The sequence below is a fragment of the Armigeres subalbatus genome, unplaced genomic scaffold (genome assembly GCF_024139115.2).
Source record: "Armigeres subalbatus isolate Guangzhou_Male unplaced genomic scaffold, GZ_Asu_2 Contig163, whole genome shotgun sequence".
NCBI classification, from domain to species: Eukaryota; Metazoa; Arthropoda; class Insecta; order Diptera; family Culicidae; genus Armigeres; species Armigeres subalbatus.
Window position 1 is genome coordinate 262,497 of NW_026942428.1, and position 20,603 is coordinate 283,099.

The following is a 20,603-nucleotide window of genomic DNA, read 5'->3' on the forward strand; positions in this document are numbered from 1 at the left end:
CCAATCCCGAAACGCTCGTGAAAATAGGAAATGCCCTAATCCGGAGTAGAATGGAATACGGAGCATCAGTCTACGGGAGTGCAGCAAAAACCAACCTTAACAAACTACAAGTTATGCAAAACGCTTACACACGGAAGGCAATGAACCACCTTAACAGCACCCCCATTCACGTAATGCTAACGGAAGCAGGGCAACTGCCGATCGCACAACGCACCGAAGCCCTGACCAAAAGAGAACTCATCAGAACCATGTGGTACCAAACTCCACTAGTGGAGTTCATAAGTAAAACTTTAGACGGAGAAATTGGAAACGAATCATATCTGACAGAAACAGCAGACAAACACGCAGACTTGTTATATCAAATCCACCCATCTGACCGAGAAATACCCTATTTCAAAAGAATGCGTTACTTTGTGCGAGTGGAGTTTGATAGGATCATCAGGACAAAACTATCGGAAGACCAACCAATGAAGAATCATGGAAATACGGCACTATGGCAAGCGCTTTTCCGAGAGAAAATGCAGTCAACATACCAGCAACATAACAAAGTCTATACCGATGCCTCCAAAACAGCCACGGGTACTGCATTTGCAGTCTTCGACGAAACCGACGGAACAGTAATCAGTGAAGGTATTAATAAGAATTTCACCATCACGAATGCCGAGCTACTAGGGATTCTTAAAGCAGTGGAGTTGATAAAGGAAAAAGGCTACAAAAAGGCAGTGATCCTCACGGACTCTAGAAGTGCATGCTACTCAACATGCTACTCAACCAGCAAACATTGGAAGAAAACTACATCCCAGCAGAAATCTACCAAGAATTCTATGGCATCCGTGGCAACACAATCCGAATCCAATGGGTCCCAAGTCACAACGGAATAAACGGAAACGAAATAGCCGACGCAGAGGCCGTAGCCAAATCAAGAGAACCCCAAACCTATTTCAACGGAATAACGATGAACGATGCCCTGATAGTAAGCAAAGATGAAGTATGGGAAGAATGGACTAGGAAGTACAAGACACTTTCGGAAGAGAAAGGAAGCTGGCACTATCAACTTCTCGAACAACCCACCAAAACCATATGGAACAAAAACCTTGCACTCAACCCAGAACAACTAAAAACCCTAAACAGAATTAGAACCGGCCACTGCCTAACTAAAGACAAAAGATTTAAGTGGGGGTGGGAGATTGATGATCAGTGTGAATGGTGCGACACCACGGAAGACCTACAACACATTCTGTACGTGTGCCCAAAGTACAACCATAGCAGAGTAGACTACCCAGCGTTGGAATACATGAAGCCCTCCAAGATATTTTACGGAAAAAAAAATGAAGAAGATCTGAAACAGATTGTACAGTTTCTAAATTCCAACAAGATACACATCTGAACAGAAAGTGAGAACTATTGAACACCCTGCAACAAACCCACCACAAAAATACAAAAAGAACAGAATAAAACCTACTACTACAAGGCGGAGGCAAGATGGACCTACGGTGGTCTTAGCCAGTCAGAAAGACAAAAACAAAGAAAAAAAAAAAAAAAAAACAAAAATGTCAAATCGAAAATAATTATCGACGACCGCGTGTTGTTAGATTTGGAAGTGAAACTCGTGCGCTTTTGATTTTATAAATTTTATCGGTTTTTGTAGATTGAATAATATTTCATCTCGTACATTAAAGCGGACACACAATGAAGTTGAAAACTGAAAATAAAAAAGTCAAGAACAAGGCAGCAAAACTAAAAAACAAGGCCACCAAAAAGCGGAAGCTGGAGGAATTGGATGCCTCATCTGACGACGAAGGAATTCTGCTAAAAGATATCAGGCGGTCGGATGAACCGGTACCTAAAAAGGTAAATATTCATAAACTTCCTTCCGTTGCTGTTTAATGTGAATCGTATGGATCGCACTTTACAGACAAAATGGGTCAACAAGCAGCGCGTGTTGGTCCTGTGTGCCAGGGGGATCAACCATCGCGATCGCCATTTGATGAAGGATTTGAAAACGCTGATGCCCCATCACCGGTCAGAGCCAAAAATGGAACGCTGGAAGACGTTGTCGGTGGTTAACGAAATGAGCGAGATGAAACACTGCAACAAGGTGGTGCTGTTCGAGGGACGACGCAAGCGGGATCTGTACATGTGGTTGGCCAACGTAGGAAAAGGACCGTCGGTTAAGTTTCTGATTGAAAACATCAACACCATGGGCGAGATGAAACTGACCGGGAATTGTCTACGGGGCTCCCGCCCAATTCTGTCGTTCGATCAGGAATTTTCCAAGCAACCCCATCTGGCGGTTATCAAAGAATTGCTGACGCAGATTTTCGGTGTCCCGAATCACCACCCGAAGAGCCAGCCGTTTGTGGATCGTGTGATCAGCTTCACTCATTTAGACAATCGCATATGGTACAGACACTTCCAGATTCTGTCGGAAGATGGCGGTCTAGCTGAGGTAGGACCTCGGTTTGTAATGAATCCTATCAAAATCTTTGAGGGATCCTTCAGTGGCGATGCGATTTGGGAGAACTCTAGCTATCAGAGTCCTGCTAAGCATCGACAGCTGCTGAAGAAGGCAGCCAACGAAAAGTATCTACACAAACAGAAGCAGAAGATTGATAAGGAAGTCAATGCCCCGAAGGTTACGCATGATTTCGATAAATTCGCCGACGTGTTCCAGGGCGCCGAAGAGGAGAAGGCTAAGGAACTGCTGGAGCAGGAAGAACAAGAGGAAGCGATAGAGGCAGACCGAAAAGCCATCGAGGAGCAACACAAGCGCATGAAGAAGAAGGACGAGATGAAGAAACTGAAACAGCTGGCCAAGGATAAGAAGTTTCGAAAAGTTGTTGCTAACGGAAAGAAGAAAAAGCAAAAGTTGTCTCTGAAAGCTAAGAAGAAGGGTAAGAGCAAGGCCGCCGCGGAGGATAGTGATTGAAGAATGTGTTTTGATTAGAAAGTGAATCATGTATCTATAAAACAGAGATATAATTAATACAGATTAAATATTTCGCAAAGTTATCGTATTTTAATTTAGAACCGGTTTACATCCATTTCTTTTACACGGGGGATGCGTTCCGTTTTCAGTTCAAAATTAGAAAATCCGTGTGAAAAAAGTTTTATGATTTCTCGACAAATCATGCAAAATGGAGCAACTTTGCAAAAAAATTGTATGGGATTGTACGGCCGTGTAAAAACAGAATCGGATGTATTCCACATTCTGGATGTGTTCCTACCACTAAACTATCTTTTTATAAACGACACACAGTAGAAGTGTTATATTGTCATATGACATATACCGACTCTCAGATACCGACCAATCGGCTTGACGAACTGTGGGTGTGCCTGTGTATGTACAAAGGAAAAGATTGATCAACTTTTCATTTAGTAATTCTTACTTGATTTTTCGCACCAAGTTGCATTCGTAAAGGCCTTGATCGACTTGATTTTATGACGATCACCCATTACGTCAAAATTGTGAAGAAAATTGTGTTCCTAATTGATATTGGTGTCTTGACTGAATGTTTTTTTATTAAGACCATGGTTTAATAAAAGAGTTATTTGCATTTATGTAAACTTTCATTCTTTTGCTAACTCATCATGCGAAACAAATTATGGAATTTTCGCACATTACCGTGACCTGCCCTAATTCTGCGCATCGCCTAATACCGTGGTTTTTATCAAAAATCAGAACTTGGCTATCATGGACATCGTATTATTTGGTGAAATGTTCAAACATATTATGTTTGAACATTTCATCAAATTATATGATGTCCATGATAGCCAGGTTCTGTTTTTTATGAAGACCACGGTATTAGGCGATGCGCGAAATTAGGGCAGGTCACGGTACCAATATTTGTATGAAACTCGAGGGATCAGTTAAAGGCTCATTAAAACGAGAAAACATGTTTTTACTTTTTCTTATGTTTAATGCGTGAAATGTGTACAAATCGTTCTAAAATAAAGGAATAAAGAAATGTTGTCAAAAAAAATCAATGCGACAGTTTGTAAATGATAGTTAAGACTATTCTAATTAAAAATAGTGTTTTGCTGAATCCATCACACTTCAGAAATTAATGAAAATATGGAAATCTTTTAAGATTATTTCATCCTAAATGTGGGAATCTTAGAACGCGTTTGCAGTTTCTTTCCAGCGGGAATCATTTCTGTGCTGGACCCCAACCCAGTGCTGGCACCACTCTGTTTCATCGATCCAATCAATGCCGTCTTACGCAACACATTATTGCCTCCGGTACTGTTGCTCAGCGGTTGCACATTGGTAACACATCCCAGAGGGGTACGAGGGCCACCGAGCCGTTTTCCTTGCACTCAGATCCGATTTGTTTCGCTTCGGTGTTATGCTCATCAGCGGTGTAGTTGTGTTCTCGTCTTGATGAACGATGGTTAGTTTGGTTGTTGTAGTTTTGTTTCATCCTCTTTGATAATGTCCTGCTGTGGTACCTGGGCGGAAGGTTGTTCGACGCCTTTTCCTCTTTCGTTTGAATCTCAGTTTGATCTTCGTCGTCGTTGATGGGTTCTTGCTTTTCTTGAAAAACGATGGGAGTGCGCTGGATATCGACCGATGGTGATCGTGGATCTTTGAGGCTACCTGCAATCAATGAACAAAATAAGCACAGTTAAATTTATTTGCGCAGTTTACGCTATTTTGGTAAAAAATAAAGGAAAATGTTATCTACCTGCGTCATACAGTTTCTGAATTATGTTGTCGATGTCCGCTTTCAGTTCCGTGTTCAAACTGGTGTCGTTGCTGAAAATGCTTCCGCTGGTTCCATCAGTGGGACCGACGCTGAGTACCTCGGAAATATCTGTCGCGGTACAATCCTTAAACGAGAGTTCACCATCGCAATCGATCTCCTCGTACTCGACGGAGCTGCCCCGTAAACTCCTATTGGATGCATCGGAGTCGTTCAGCACCAGCGGGGTGCGCAAGAACAAGCTTGGAGAGCGCGGGTCCAAAGCGGATTGTAGCTTATCGGAAGTGGCGAATCGGTCGGGTGTCTGGGCATGGTCCAAAATTTCCGTAAGGTCTGCCGTTAGATCACGCACTTTGGTAATGCTAGGTTTATCGAGGACAGTCTAAGAATGTAATAAGTTATACAAATTAACTTAAACTATGAGATTTAATCCTAGACAGCGCAAGAAAAACTTACTTCTATTCCAATGGGACTGCGGTTGATGTTGAACGTTGGCGATCGTGGGTCAACGAAGTTGTTCAGCTGCTCGCTTTGTTTGTTCATTGGTGAAATTTTACTGTGAAATATTCCCATATTTGTCGTTTGGAATTGACTACTGGATAAAAACAAAAAATTTAAAGACCCGTCTTGTACTTATTCTATACAAATTAATTCACTAAATTTAAAGCACTCGAAAAAATGGAAAAAACAGCAATGAAAGCGCAACGGCTTTTCTGACGGATGATGGCGGGGATGGCGGCGATAAACTCAAAAATTAAACAAAAACCATGGGTTCGTCAATCGCGCCTGAATTAGGTTGACCAATTTTGTACGGCGCGAAACAAAACTAGCGTGACATTCGAAAATTGCCTGTTGTACATGGTGGGTGGCAAGACCAGGGGACTGATGAAGAGAAAGCTATAGTCAATGGTTATTTATATATGAACCAAAATTTACCTGTAGTGTTTTTTTTAAATAAAATTAAAAAATAACTCTCTGGCCTATATTGGTGGAATATCTATGTTAATGAAGATTCGCATAGCACATCGCGCGTTTTTTAAATCTTTACCATATTTTTTTTTAAATAGGGTCATGCTCAAACACTGTTTGTGAAAGAAAAGAAAGTCCATTATAAGTAGTTGTAACGTATGCGTGTACAGTATGCTTCATAAATGGTTTTCAATAAAATGGATATAGGTATTTTTTATATGTTTACGATTTAAATTAAGCAAAATAATTATTTATTATGTGTTATGTGATAAAGATTATTTCGTAATAAATAACTCAAGAGACGAGAGTTTAGTTTGGTCTGCAGCTGGGACGGGACTTGCAAAGAGGAAAAAATGTAACTTCAGCTGCTGCCAGTCAACTGCTGTCACGAACTGTCAGGTGCAGCCAGCAGCTTTTTGTGTGAAAGTATTGGTATGCCAAATAAAATATTCCGCATGAATTTTGTTTTACGAAGACTTTTTCACTTAAACGAGTATTCCAAATCATCCGTTTAGCTTTAATTAATAATTAGTTAAAAACGTGTGTTTCGTTCCTGGTATAAAAATCCATATGAAAATGAATTTACTGATTATTATGAATTGGATACACTTTTATTGTGCTCCGAAGAGTCCACCCGGGGCTTAGGTGAAACAGTCAAGGAAACAGTTGAAACTCGATAATCAACTGTGATAAAAAGAAGAACAAGTGTCAAAACAAGGAAAAAGAAGCTGTCTTTGCCGGTCTCGTCTCAGGTCTGCAGCTCAGGCCGTAAAGAGGACAAGGGCCAGCTCGTCATGATCATTTATTAGTCTTTCATTAACTGTATACAAAAGAAGATTCACATGTTACTGTACTTTTATTTTGAGCATAAGCAACTCTCTACGAAAAAGAACCAACCAAGGGGTAAACCACTCGGCACAATGTGCCCGCGGCACAGTTCGGCACACATTCGGCACATCTGGGCACCCTTCTTTGCTTTTTCCAGCTTTGACAGTTAAGCTGTCAGTGTCAAGAGTGGTTAACATAAAAAAGAAAAACAAAATGTGTCAGCCATCATCATTATCAAGTGAATTTATTTCCTACAAAATATCGCCACAAAAGCAAGTTAATACTTGTAATAAACAGCGCCATAAGAAACACCAACGTGTATTCTTCCGGAGAACTATTAAAAACAAGAGAAACAGTCGCAGGCCGAAAAAAATGACACAGAAATTTTGTCATCCGCGGAGCACATTTCATCGTCTTTTGCTTCCAGCTGAATCGCTGAATCACCTGTTTACCGAAACTTCACAGCAACAGGATCAGGGATGTTCGTCACATCAGCATGCAGTACAGAAAGACTCGAACGCAATCGGCGCATTGTTCGTGTTTCATAAGGAGTGAAGTGAATAGTGTTGACGAATCCTGATAAGAAAATTAAGCCGGTAAACATTTTTGTGCAATCAGACTAAGCACCGGATGCCCGTGCTTAGGTTTGTACGGCAGTCCTTTAAAGATTACTACCAGGCAATAATTGGAATGGTGCACTAGTGTCGCAAGAAGCTAAAGCTCTTGGATACCGGGGCCGGTAATCCGAATATTTTTAATCAAGTGAGATGGCGTATACTCGAGATATTTAAACGCAAAGGAACTTGGAGGGTCTGGAGCATATCACTTTGAGGCAACCGTCAGTGATAATGGTAACTCAGCGTATTGTATGAATATTACGGTGGTATGTTTTTTTTTTGTCAAATTAAAAGAGAAATTATAACTTAATGTTTATTTTTCTCATTTTCATTCAGAGCCAGCGGCATGAAGTAAGCAAGATGTTGGGAAGCTCCTTCGCAATTCCATTGAAGGTGTCTTTGACTGCATTCCAACGAGCACTGCAACCGATGACGGTATTTGTAGCACAGGAGCAATAAAATGAAGAGAAAAGCAAATTGCGTGTGAGACTTCAAAAGACATGGGCGGGAAAACAAATAGTTGCTCGGTACGAAGTTCGAAGAAATCGTGGACGAATTTGATAATCACCGAAGTTTTCTTGCTAACAAATGCCAACTTGTACACGTTTATTGCTGCTTTGTTGTCCTTGAAAAACGTCATAACAGTCACGATGTCGGATAAAAGAAATCAATCAAATCATTTAAAAGCGAATGATATTGTAATTACAACAGCAAACGCATTGTCTCCTTCGTCGAAATCTATTACTTCCTCTTTATCATCTCTAAAGCAATGTGAAACTAGAGCCATAAGCCAGTTGCTTGCGACAGTAATCCCAACTAAGGGCGGCACGATAGTCTGGAAAAATACAATGCCTCTTTGGGTTTCGTTGTCATTCGCCCTTCTACAATAGATCCGAATTCCGAAGATGGCTTCGCCCCTTGAGCGACTATTGTACACTGAATCGATGTGGCCGTTATCTACTATTCGTACTACTATTGTACTCTGATTGAAATTGCCAAGTGTGTAAACAAAATCAGGGGCCCTCTTTAGCCGTGCGGTAAGACGCGCGGCTACAAAGCAAGACCATGCTGAGGGTGGCTGGGTTCGATTCCCGGTGCAGGTCTAGGCAATTTTCGGATTGGAAATTGTCTCGACTTCCCTGGGCATTAGGTATCATCGTGTTAGCCTCATGATATACGAATGCAAAATGGTAACTTGGCTAAGAAACCTCGCAGTTAATAACTGTGGAAGTGTTTAATGAACTAAAAGCTGCGAGGCGGCTCTGTCCCAGTTTAGGGATGTAATGCCAATAAGAAGAAGAAGAAGTAATAAAAATTAAATATGTTTTGTAATTATTTATGTGTTTCGTTTTTTTATATAATAATTTTACAATATTTGTAGAGATTTAACGATTTCTCTTGGATCGAGCGGCGTTCTTCAAATGCAATAGCTTATCAAGAAAAGCTTGCCAGCTGCCTATTGGACCATAATCGTACTTAATGAGCGTGAGCATCCGAGTATTTTTTTGTCGGCGCCAGGGTATTTTAGGGTATTCTTAATTAGCACCGGGCATGATTCATAACTGCGACAAGTGTGGGAAGTTGTTCCACGGCGTCCGGGTTTATATTATTCCTTAGACGGTACAATGGATGAATAGTCGGGAAAAGCAGACCTAATAATAATAATAGTATTATCGGTATTTGTTGTTGAATTGAAACTACCTAACTTACCATAATGTGGTGCTGGATAATGTTGCATAAAAATCCCGGCCGCTGCGCTTTTCATCTTCTTCATGTTGAAGTAGAACAACTACATGGCGATCGTAGTGGAAATAGTTCCTTTTATTTCTGGACTTCCAAATGACACTTTTCCATTTTGTTCATCATGCGTTTGGTGTCCTCCCTGATAAGGTGACGCTTGCCGCTGATGAATGTAATCTTATTTTCCGGCAAGGGTAGGTGTTCTTTTTTAAATAGCGAGTTAGTTTCAATGCTGGCCCGGATCAACGACTACGACGCCGTCACCGTCACTGATTGGTGTAACCTGCAATACACTCAACCTCGAAGACACCGCCATCAAAATCAAAAATCAGAATATTGTGCTCGCAGTTGTTCTTCATATCCAAACCATAGGCAATGGTAGAAACTATCGGTTTATTAATGAAACACAATACGTTCAATTTGGAGATGGTACTGATATCATTGGTAGACCCGACGGCGACAACGATGCTGCTGCTAGCCATTGAAGTAAACAGACACATCGGTGATACCTACATCATGGAACTGATATTCTCTGGGAAGGGACTGTTTGAATTTGGCTTGCCGTCGACAGAGATCTGATGCTTCATGTTGGCCTGGATGACTGGACCATACAACTTGCAGCTGATCCGGTACTTGATATGGATGTTGACTGGTTTCATGATGAACTGGCGGCATCTTTATATCAGGCGCTCCTATCGATGAACGTTACGTATGATTGCCCTGGTCGTTGACAATAATTTTAATCTTACGATGGAACGTAACGACGCAACGAAAAATCACTTATTTTTCCGTAATGAATAACTAAATTATTGAATTATTCTTTTGCACACCCAACAGGACATCTTCTGATAAAAACAAATAACAAACAACAATAAGGCTTTTTATGAGACAGATCGAAACAGCTGTTTTTCTCGTGTTTATCTACTTTGACAATTAGTGGGAGCCCGTTTGTTTGGTAATTTCACGCCGAACATTCCGATGGGTCCCATCATCAATTCTGCCTGTTTTACTTTTCGTCTACCAGGGTTTTAGAACATAGTTTTTCATATGATTCTTAAAATGTATCGTTAGATAATTCATACCATTGCATTCTAAGCATGAAATGCTGAAGAAAACACGAATGAAAAGTAAAACGTTACAAACATTATTTTGTGTTCGGACCTAACGGAATGTTCACGCAGAATCATACCAAAACAAAACATTAGAAGTAAATAAACGGGCCACCGCGAAACGTCTCATAAAATGCCTTATAATTATTCCGTGATGCCATATGATCATAAAAACCAGTGCAGCCAAAACAATATTATTTTTGCTTCGGCACATTTCGGCACAGTGTAAGGCACAGTGGGCACAATAAGTCATTTTGAAAGTGTGCCGAGTGGTTTACCCCTTGGGGTAACCCCCTCGGCACAATTAGGTTCTGCAGCGTCTGTATCTAACCTCAAACTGATGACAGATTAGTAGTACTACGCGTTGGACTCAGGGGCAGCCAACCAATCATGAACTCGAACTTTGTCAGGTCCTCGTCGGAGTCAGTGCAAGTACTACTGAACTGTCAAAAAAGTTCATTTGACGAGGACCGAATTCATTCGTGACGTCATGCTGCAGAACCTAATTAGGTTCTGCAGCATGACGTCACGAATGAATTCGGTCCTCGTCAAATGAACTTTTTTGACAGTTCAGTAGTACTTTGCACTGACTCCGACGAGGACTCCGACAAAGTTCGAGTTCGTGATTGGTTGGCTGCCTCCGAGTCCAACGCGTAGTACTACTAATCTGTCATCAGTTTGAGGTTAGATACAGACGCTGCAGAACCTAATGTGCCCGCGGCACAGTTCGGCACACTTTCGGCACATCTGGGCACCCTTCTTTGCTTTTTGCAGCTTTGACAGTTGAGCTGTCAGTGTCAAGAGTGGTTAACATAAAAAAGAAAAAAACAAAATGTGTCAGCCATCATCATTATCAAGTGAATTTATTTCCTACAAAATATCGCCACAAAAGCAAGTTAATACTTGTAATAAACAGCGCCATAAGAAACACCAACGTGTATTCTTCCGGAGAACTATTAAAAACAAGAGAAACAGTCGCAGGCCGAAAAAAATGACACAGAAATTTTGTCATCCGCGGAGCACATTTCATCGTCTTTTGCTTCCAGCTGAATCGCTGAATCACCTGTTTACCGAAACATCACAGCAATAGCAAACTATAATAGATATTTTTCAGGTTTACTGTTGATGGCTGGATGGAATTTTTCTCTGGCGATAAAATGTAAGCGAATCAAACTAAATATCTACATTATTTACTTATAAATTTTCACTTTTCAGTGTTATTCCGATTCCTGTCGTGCGTGCACCGTGGATTTACAGTTTCACCTGCATCAGTGTCGCTTATCGAGTTCGGGTTCCGAAATTATGAAATGCCAAACTGATATCGCGAAAATAATGGCTTCCGGAATACGCCTTCTACCGGGGATGAAATCGACGCCGCTTCCAAAAAAAGGATTCTCGTTGCATCATGCAAACTGGGACACATATGGATTACTTGTTTCTGGCCGGTTTCTAGAGGATTTATCATTAGCTGCTGGATTTGTACGCCGAGTCAATTCCAGACGATCTGCCGCAATTGCCACCAAGGTTGCCACCTAGCGAATCATCGCCACCGCCACCGCCAAATTCCATTGATATCGGGAAAAGACGAATATCAATAATAATTCCACACATTCTCTCACGGTGGAAATTACGGCACCAACCCCGCTATCAACGTAACTGCAGTCCTACAATTCTACGGCATTATCTTCTTTAGGACCAATTCCCTTCCTCAGCCCTGGCAGCCCTCCCCACATTCGCATACTCAAACAGCGGACACTATCCACCGTCCGGACCTAGAAGATGCTTTGCAGAGTATCAAGTTTTTTTTCTTTTTGTTGGTGGTGTAAATTTATGGAAATTGTGCTGCGTTTATTCTTCTTGTTGAAAATAAAAAAAAACTGTTTTTAAAATAAATTGTGTTTCATTGTATTTTTTATAATTCAGAATTACCTAAATAGAATACATTTGGTTTATGCAGCAGGCCACATGAATAATATTTGCAGCTGCATTTATAGTATATTGGTAACGCCAATTGAATCATATTAGATGTGCATTTATTTTATGTATGCATTGCACATAAAATCTAAGAATCACAAAATTGTCTAGTTTTATGTGCACGATTAATAAAAATTATTTGCAAAGCTTGATTGCAAAAATCTATGTGCGCTGCACATAAAATTTAGATGGTAATTAAGCTCAGTGTACAGACGCTGCAGAACCTAATACGCTAGCAGAAGAATGAATTCTGTCATCAAAAGAAAAAGTAGAATCATGAAAATAATTTCACAGCGAGGTATGGGATGCAGCTTTTAAAATAATTTTCAAAATTTCAAAATGAAATTTATTTACAAATAATTTATAGCATGAGGTTAGAATTTTGATTATCTACTTTATACATAAATTAATTTGATTGTTAATGACAATGAAGTTTTCTCTTGAAATGATTCCGGAGATGGTACTACTTTTAATCTTTATTCAATTTCTAATCCCGCCTAATAAATAATTTTCAAAAAAATCTCAGTTTGTAATTTTTAAAATTATTTTCAATTCCATTGCCTATACCTTGCTGTGTTAAATTTCAGTGATTCTACTTTTCCTCTGATGACAGCGTTCATCCACTTCTCCTCGCGTATAGACTAACGCAAAATGAACTCCCCCAAGAAATTATGACGTTTGAGCGGGTCGCATAATGAACGCAAAATGAACTTTTGTTCGAGAAGACGACCCGCTCAAATGTCAAAATCCATCGAGTGAGTGAATTTGGGGCTCATTCACAAATTACATAACGCAAAAAAACACAGATTTGAACCCCCACCCACCCTTCCGTGACTTGTTTGTAACATTTCCTTCATACCCACCCACCCTCATCTGTGACGCATAACGTCTTACTAAAATTTCACAAAAATGATAAATTGGTATTTTTATTGAACTCTTCCTTAACTTCCTTCATAGTACATAATAATACTGTCAAATTCAAATTTAATTAGAAATTTCATTTTTTAAATTATTTTACATATTATTATTGTTACCCGTAACAGAACTAAACAAACCCACCCACCCCCTAGCCAAACATTTTGTAACGCAATGTTGTGTACCCACCCACCCCTTTATGCGTTATGTAATTTGTGAATGAACCCTTGATGAACTCCTGCACAGGTCTATAGGGACCCAGATAGGCCTGTGCAGCGGTTCATCGAATTCACTCACCCGATGGATTTTGACATTTGAGCGGGTCGTCTTCTCGAACAAAAGTTCATTTTGCGTTCACTATGCGACCCGCTCAAACGTCATAATTTCTTGGGGGAGTTCATTTTGCGTTAGTCTATTAGGTTCTGCAGCGTCTGTATCTAACCTCAAACTGATGACAGATTAGTAGTACTACGCGTTGGACTCGGGGGCAGCCAACCAATCATGAACTCGAACTTTGTCGGAGTCCTCGTCGGAGTCAGTGCAAAGTACTACTGAACTGTCAAAAAAGTTCATTTGACGAGGACCGAATTCATTCGTGACGTCATGCTGCAGAACCTAATTAGGTTCTGCAGCGTCTGTACGTAACCTCAAACTGATGACAGATTAGTAGTACTTCGCGTTGGACTCGGGGGCAGCCAACCAATCATGAACTCGAATCTTGTCGGAGTCCTAGTCGGAGTCAGTGCAAAGTACTACTGAACTGTCAAAAAAGTTCATTTGACGAGGACCGAATTCATTCGTGACGTCATGCTGCAGAACCTAATACGCTAAGAGAAGAATGAATTCTGTCATCAAAAGAAAAAGTAGAATCATGAAAAAAAAATTCACAGCGAGGTATGGAATGCAGCTTTCAAAATAATTTTCAAAATTTCAAAATAAAATTTATTTATAAATAATGTATAGCATGAGGTTAGAATTTTTATTATCTATATTATACATATATTAATTTGATTGTTAATGACAATGAAGTTTTTTCTTGAAATGATTCCGGAGATGGTACTACTTTTAATCTTAATTGAATTTCTAATCCCGCCTAATAAATCATTTTCAAAAAAATCTCTGTTTGTAATTTTTAAAATTATTTTCAATTCCATTGGCTATACCTTGCCGTGTTAAATTTCAGTGATTCTACTTTTCCTCTGATGACAGCGTTCATCCACTTCTCCTCGCGTATGGGGACTCCCGTGGAGGTGCTCAGTGAATGAATTCATCGAACAGCCCTTGTGGTACATTTAAACACCTGCGCTTTTAGTACCGTTCTGTCAAAAAACAAAAACAAAAACTCCGTTTGAAACAAAACATTTTCAATCGCATATTTTGTATTTTTACGAGTTTACTAATTTTCATGCTAATAATTCAGTTAAAACATGGTTATTGTAATCGGTTTTGAAGGCAGTGCCAACAAGATTGGTGTCGGAATAGTTTGCGATGGTCAAGTGCTTGCAAATGAACGAGAAACCTACATCACCCCTCCGGGAGAAGGTAAGTACCGAAGCCGGGGTTTCTCGGGTGATAGGAACATACCACGCAGTCATAGTCGCTTTTTCCAAAATCTGTAACTACGCAAATTAAAAAACACGCGTATAAAATGCGAATAAAAGGTTGCAATAGACTAACGCAAAATGAACTCCCCCAAGAAATTATGACGTTTGAGCGGGTCGCATAATGAACGCAAAATGAACTTTTGTTCGAGAAGACGACCCGCTCAAATGTCAAAATCCATCGGGTGAGTGAATTTGATGAACTCCTGCACAGGTCTATTAGGTTCTGCAGCGTTTGTATCTAACCTCAAACTGATGACTAATTTGTAGTACTTCGCGTTGGACTCGGAAGCAGCCAACCAATCACGAACTCGAACCTTGTCGGAGTCAGTGGAAAGTACTACTGAACTGTCAAAAAAGTTCATTTGACGAGGACCGAATTCATTCGTGACGTCATGCTGCAGAACCTAATGGTCCAATGCACCGAGTTCATCATTGACGTTTGAGACGGGCGCTGTTTACTAAGAATGAATACTTTTTCATTCATCGAGTTCATGCAAGTGTTCATTTTTAGTAAACAGCGCCCGTCTCAAACGTCATTGTGTTCATTCGGTGCATGGACTTAACCACGAGCGTCTTCTTTCTTCTTCTTTTCGCTCGAAAAAATGACATCCGCTGCGGGCCGATGAACATTTGAGTGAATTCGGAGCTTTTAGTTCACCGGATGTTCACGTTGATGTTCATTTTTTGTAAACTTTGCCCTCAGATGAAGTTTTCTTCTTACTGAAAATCGACGCGTGACGTCATCGTGGTTTAGTTCATTGGACCATAGACCTGTGCAGGAGTTCATCAAATTCACTCACCCGATGGTTTTTGACATTTGAACAAAAGTTCAATTTGCGTTCATTATGCGACCCTCTCAAACGTCATAATTTCTTGGGGGAGTTCATTTTGCGTTAGTCTATGGTCCAATGCACCGAGTTCATCATTGACGTTTGAGACGGGCGCTGTTTACTAAGAATGAATACTTTTTCATTCATCGAGTTCATGCAAGTGTTCATTTTTAGTAAACAGCGCCCGTCTCAAACGTCATTGTGTTCATTCGGTGCATTGGACCATTAGGTTCTGCAGCATGACGTCACGAATGAATTCGGTCCTCGTCAAATGAACTTTTTTGACAGTTCAGTAGTACTTTCCACTGACTCCGACGAGGACTCCGACAAGGTTCGAGTTCGTGATTGGTTGGCTGCCCCCGAGTCCAACGCGAAGTACTACTAATCTGTCATCAGTTTGAGGTTAGATACAGACGCTGCAGAACCTAATAGACTAACGCAAAATGAACTCCCCCAAGAAATTATGACGTTTGAGCGGGTCGCATAATGAACGCAAAATGAACTTTTGTTCGAGAAGACGACCCGCTCAAATGTCAAAATCCATCGGGTGAGTGAATTTAATGAACCGCTGCACAGGTCTATAGGAAATATGCTCGGTAGTTCCATCTCTTTACCTATCATGTTTGGGAAATGCTGCGGTTTTTTTTTCGATTGCTAAAAAAATATGTGATGCAGAATCTATAATTCTGATAATTCTCGGGTACTTATTCAAAAGGACGTATGTGATTTTGTGAACAAAGATTCAAACGTCGATTTGTCCAATCTGATGGCACTCCCACGCAAACCACCAGTACACACAGGTAGGGGAAGCCTTCGGCTACTTGTTGGTGGTGTTGGTTTGCGTGGGAGTGACATCAGATTGGACAAATCGACGTTTGAATCTTTGTTTACAAAATCACATACGTCCTTTTGAGTAAGTACCCAAGAAATCTTTATTTTTTGGAAATATTTGTCACACAAAAAAAAAATTATTGGCATATCGGTCTCGATGCTGCTCGTATAAGCAGCGTGTGTATCGCTAGGCTGCGACAAGTGTGACAATGGTTTGAAAAATGTTGAAGTATGCGAGGGCCATTTGAGAATAATTAAATTATCGAAGCGTCCGTCTTTGCCGTACATCCTTTCTGGGGATGGCTCGGGCAGTGAATGGAAGTCACTGTTACCGAGACTGGTAAAAACGGAGGCAACGATACGCAAATTTCGGCTGATACTTAATTAGTTCTAGTCTAGCGATCGAAGTTCATCATTTGGAGAATCATCGATCGTCGTGTATGGTTTGTACACATTGCGCCGAGATTTTGAATATATCATATCAATGCTTTTATTGTCATAAATAGTGATAAATATCTAATAATGATTTGAAGACAGTATATTGAGTTGGTCAATATTAGCTTAAATTGGTGATTTTTGTTGCAGGATTCCTCCCCAAAGAAACAGCTCAACATCACCGCTCGAAAATTCATGCCATTTTAAAACGCACTCTCGCTGTTTCTGGCGTAACCCCGCAGCAAATTGATGTCGTCTGCTACACCAAAGGACCGGGAATGGCTCCACCGCTGCTGGCAGTGGCCATCGTTGCTCGGACCATTGCTCAGATTTGGAATAAACCTATCCTTGGGGTCAATCACTGCATCGGACACATCGAGATGGGTCGGTTAATTACCAAAGCTCAGAACCCAACGGTTCTGTATGTGAGCGGCGGCAACACACAGATTATTTCGTACGCATGCAAACGATACCGGATTTTTGGTGAAACCATCGACATCGCTATCGGTAATTGCTTGGATCGGTTTGCCCGGATCATAAAATTGTCCAACGATCCCAGCCCTGGCTACAACATCGAGCAAATGGCGAAAAAGGGAACCAAGTATCTGGCATTGCCTTATTCGGTCAAGGGCATGGATGTGAGCTTTTCGGGAATTTTGTCTTTTATTGAGCAGAAGGCTCGACCGAAAGGAAAGCAGAAAAAGCGGGTGGACGATGATAAGTGGTCTGATGAGGATTTGTGCTTCTCGCTGCAGGAAACCCTTTTTGCCATGCTGGTTGAAACGACCGAGCGAGCCATGGCCCATTGTGGGTCCAGCGAAGTGCTCATCGTTGGCGGTGTGGGTTGCAACGAACGTTTACAGCAAATGATGGGCATAATGTGCGAGGAACGTGGAGCAAAAGTGTTCGCAACAGATGAGCGATTCTGCATCGACAATGGTGTGATGATTGCCCACGCCGGGTGGGAAATGTTTCGCAGTGGAACCAGAATGAGCTGGGAAGAGGCAACCATCACGCAACGTTATAGGACTGATGAAGTTCTAGTCACTTGGAGGGACGACTAATGAATTGGTAAGTACGTTGATGTTCACTAAAAAATCTTTGTTAAGCTGGAGTGAATTCGATTATTCAATCTAATAGATAGAAAGAAAGTTCAATACTTTAGGCATTTTGAAGCAGATAATAGAGATAATTTGGAAAAATGATTCTTGTTTCATATAATATTTAGAACAGCTGGTTTCTAAAAAGTTAATTATATTAATAAATGAAATTACAAGTCACAATTAGCATACAGACTAGGGCTAGCGGGTTTCCCCAGGTTCATCCCCACATCGAAAGTAGGTTTTTCGCCCTCTTTGGCCAACCGGTAAATGCTGTTATGGCCTGGCTTTAACTTAATTGCAATCTTCTTGTCACTTTGGCCAGTTTCTTTTAGGACGAATTCCTTCAATAGCGGAGGCAAATCGATTTCCCTTGGAACTATCTTTTCCGTTCGTTGGGCCACCCTGCAGTATTCTTCCTCTTCGTGTTTGTGAAGTAAACGATAATCCGCTTTATACGACACGCTATCAATTTGTACCAGCTTGGGATAGGTTCGGCCGCGGAATGTCTTTTCAACCGTTACCTTCACTTTACGAGTTTCCTGAAAAGAAGACAAAACATTTGAAAATAAATTGAATTGTAATCTGCATCATCTGCTTACCTCATTCGGTAGTGTTTCGACATTAACGATTTTCATATAACTCGGTTCCGGGTAGCGCTCGAACATGCTTCGAACCACGATGCGTCCAACTCCAAAATTTTTCAGGTTTCCTACAATTTCCCACAACGTTTTTCCTTTGAAGTCGGTAGTGCGACCGATGTACTTGATTGTAGACATTATTCCGGCAACAATGCGATCGATTTTACAGGCAAAAATAATGAAAAAGTTGCAACACCAACTATTTCTGTTAATATTGCGGGATTTATAAAAATATTATGTAAAATTGTTTTTGTTTTGGTTTGATACATGTATAGAAATGTCAAAACTGTTCCCTGATGGTGAATTTTGAATAGATTTTCCCAGAAAATAGGGTGGCAAGCCATCCAAATTTCTCGGTTCTACCCTCTGGGTGGTGCGCAGGGATGCCAGATTTGAAGACATGTCTTAAATTTGAAGACATTAAATTTAATATTTTGAATCTCTGTGAAGACATTTATTTCATGAAGACATTTTGAAGACTTTTCAAAATATTTGAAGACTTACCTTCTTATTTAAAGATACTTGAAGACAATCAATAAGCCAGCGAATAGAAAATATAATTTGATTACTAACTTATAAATTTTGCGACTTCTAAATGCAGATAATATAAATATTACAAAAGTTATACATAATAGACTAATGTTTCGGGCTTAAAATTTCTAACGTAAAAACACGTTTACACTAGCCGGTTGATAAGGTTGTTAATTGCAACACATTTTAGACGTCAAACGTACATTTTTTAGTTATGTGCTGGTTAAAAAATTCCCGATGGCAGCATTTGTTTAAATTTTCCTTGGTAGCTTGGCGTTTTCGAAGTGTCTTGTTAAAAGGTATTTCGATCATTGTATCAGAACGCAATGACCGATCTAATTTCAAACGGCAAAAAAAAACAGAATTTTATTATGACTTTTTTGGCTAGAACCAATGTTTTAAAATTTCTTTATAATTCATCTGATCAATTCGGTATTTCCAGAATACCCGTCGAGAATGAGAATAAATTTTGAAGAACTCGATGAATTTTTCGTGGATTTTAGAAATAATTTTCGGTGAAAATTCGTTTTAAAAAATTAATTGGTGTGAAAAAGGAGAATTAACCATGAAAATTCTGAGGATTTTTTCATGAAAATTCAAGAGAATTGAAATTGAAAATTCTTCTAAAATTATCTTGGAAATTTATAACAATTTCAGTATGGGCAAATAAAGGGGTTCCCCCAAAATTGAAACGGGAAATTCATATTTATTTCCACAAACAAATTTCTAAGTTCTTGCGGGAAAATCATCTGAACTCCCACAAAGAATTCATTTTCATTTCCGCAAGAAATTTGTCTTGAATTTTCGTGGGATGTACTCCGGATTTGTATTTGAAATTTTAGGGATGTCTCTTCGGATTTTCCATGTACCACATTTTTACGGAAAGTTCTAAATTTCCACAGGAAATTATTTTCTATTTTCACAGAAAATTTTCTTTAGTTTCCATAGAAAATTCTTACGAATGTCGACAAGAAATTGAAATTATTTTGGTTTTTAATGGATATTTCTCAGAATAGCCACGGTAAATTATTTTTAATTTGTACAGGAAAATCTTTTGAAAAAAAAATTAGAAGAATTTCATAAACAAATCTGCCAAAGTTTTTATTAAAGATTCAGTAGAAACTCGTTACACTTTCTTGTTGAATTCTTCCTTGAATTCCTTTGGTATTTTTTCAAGAAATATCTTTGGGCACTCTTCCAATATTTCAACTGGAAATCCCTCTATGAATTTCTCCAGTAAATCTATCTCTGGAATTCTTTTTGAAATTCTCCTTAAAGGTTACACACCTCGCGAAATTGGTCGCCGGATTTTTTCCCCATGTGTTTTTGCATATGCGATGTTTTCGGAATTTGGGCACGGAAAATAAAAATCCCGGCCCCCTTTAAAATACACGGAAGCAAAAATCCGGCGGAAAATTTTCCCGAGGTGTAAAGGCTGCCTCACACCTCGGGAAAATTTTCCAGCGGATTTTGAGCCCCGTGTATTTTAAATGGGGCCGGGATTTTGATTTTCCGTGTCCAAATTCCGAAAACATCGCATATGCAAAAATGCATGGGGAAAAATCCGCGAACCAAATTCCCGAGGTGTGAGGCTACCTTAAGGCAGCCTTTACACCTCGGGAAAATTTTCCGCCGGATTTTGGTCCCCGTGTAATTTGGGGCCGGGATTTTGATTTTCCGTGCCCAAATCCCGAAAACATCGCATATGCAAAAACACATGGGGAAAAAATCCGGCGACCAATTTCGCGAGGTGTGAGGCTACCTTAAGGTAGC

General features: G+C 40.0%; 5 protein-coding genes across 5 annotated transcripts; 3 read left to right on the forward strand and 2 right to left on the reverse strand.

Annotated features, from left to right (window-relative positions):
• Window positions 1-760: 760 nt before the first annotated feature.
• Window positions 761-1,387, forward strand: LOC134203073 (uncharacterized). The gene has a single exon (XM_062678052.1). It carries the CDS (start codon window positions 761-763, stop codon window positions 1,385-1,387), a length of 627 nt encoding a protein of 208 aa, XP_062534036.1.
• Window positions 1,388-1,559: 172 nt separating this feature from the next.
• On the forward strand, window positions 1,560-3,008 carry LOC134203077 (ribosome biogenesis protein BRX1 homolog). The gene is made up of 2 exons (XM_062678055.1): window positions 1,560-1,851; window positions 1,916-3,008. The coding sequence occupies exons 1-2, from the start codon at window positions 1,690-1,692 to the stop codon at window positions 2,927-2,929; spliced, it is 1,176 nt and encodes a 391-aa protein (XP_062534039.1). The 5' UTR covers window positions 1,560-1,689; the 3' UTR covers window positions 2,930-3,008.
• Window positions 3,009-3,897: 889 nt separating this feature from the next.
• LOC134203078 (uncharacterized) lies at window positions 3,898-5,457 on the reverse strand. The gene is made up of 3 exons (XM_062678056.1): window positions 5,163-5,457; window positions 4,689-5,088; window positions 3,898-4,600 (listed from the first exon to the last, which is right to left on the reverse strand). The coding sequence occupies exons 1-3, from the start codon at window positions 5,277-5,279 to the stop codon at window positions 4,254-4,256; spliced, it is 864 nt and encodes a 287-aa protein (XP_062534040.1). The 5' UTR covers window positions 5,280-5,457; the 3' UTR covers window positions 3,898-4,253.
• Window positions 5,458-14,226: 8,769 nt separating this feature from the next.
• On the forward strand, window positions 14,227-17,672 carry LOC134203062 (tRNA N6-adenosine threonylcarbamoyltransferase-like). Its single transcript, XM_062678039.1, has 2 exons — window positions 14,227-14,400; window positions 16,709-17,672. Exons 1-2 carry the CDS (start codon window positions 14,286-14,288, stop codon window positions 17,620-17,622), a joined length of 1,029 nt encoding a protein of 342 aa, XP_062534023.1. The 5' UTR covers window positions 14,227-14,285; the 3' UTR covers window positions 17,623-17,672.
• Window positions 17,673-17,795: 123 nt separating this feature from the next.
• LOC134203065 (uncharacterized) lies at window positions 17,796-18,562 on the reverse strand. Its single transcript, XM_062678046.1, has 2 exons — window positions 18,261-18,562; window positions 17,796-18,200 (listed from the first exon to the last, which is right to left on the reverse strand). The coding sequence occupies exons 1-2, from the start codon at window positions 18,435-18,437 to the stop codon at window positions 17,829-17,831; spliced, it is 549 nt and encodes a 182-aa protein (XP_062534030.1). The 5' UTR covers window positions 18,438-18,562; the 3' UTR covers window positions 17,796-17,828.
• Window positions 18,563-20,603: the final 2,041 nt, after the last annotated feature.

What these genes read in the sequence shown, in the direction of transcription:
- LOC134203073 (XM_062678052.1), top strand. Translation starts at nt 761, where the DNA reads ATGCTACTCAACCAGCAAACATTGGAAGAAAACTACATCCCAGCAGAA.
- LOC134203077 (XM_062678055.1), top strand. Translation starts at nt 1,690, where the DNA reads ATGAAGTTGAAAACTGAAAATAAAAAAGTCAAGAACAAGGCAGCAAAA. An exon ending in ATGAACCGGTACCTAAAAAG is followed by an intron (nt 1,852 to 1,915) that starts GTAAATATTCAT and finishes CGCACTTTACAG; the next exon opens with ACAAAATGGGTCAACAAGCA.
- LOC134203078 (XM_062678056.1), bottom strand. Translation starts at nt 5,279, where the DNA reads ATGGGAATATTTCACAGTAAAATTTCACCAATGAACAAACAAAGCGAG. An exon ending in GCAGTCCCATTGGAATAGAA is followed by an intron (nt 5,089 to 5,162) that starts GTAAGTTTTTCT and finishes TTACATTCTTAG; the next exon opens with ACTGTCCTCGATAAACCTAG. An exon ending in TCAGAAACTGTATGACGCAG is followed by an intron (nt 4,601 to 4,688) that starts GTAGATAACATT and finishes CATTGATTGCAG; the next exon opens with GTAGCCTCAAAGATCCACGA.
- LOC134203062 (XM_062678039.1), top strand. Translation starts at nt 14,286, where the DNA reads ATGGTTATTGTAATCGGTTTTGAAGGCAGTGCCAACAAGATTGGTGTC. An exon ending in CATCACCCCTCCGGGAGAAG is followed by an intron (nt 14,401 to 16,708) that starts GTAAGTACCGAA and finishes TTTTTGTTGCAG; the next exon opens with GATTCCTCCCCAAAGAAACA.
- LOC134203065 (XM_062678046.1), bottom strand. Translation starts at nt 18,437, where the DNA reads ATGTCTACAATCAAGTACATCGGTCGCACTACCGACTTCAAAGGAAAA. An exon ending in TCGAAACACTACCGAATGAG is followed by an intron (nt 18,201 to 18,260) that starts GTAAGCAGATGA and finishes TCTTCTTTTCAG; the next exon opens with GAAACTCGTAAAGTGAAGGT.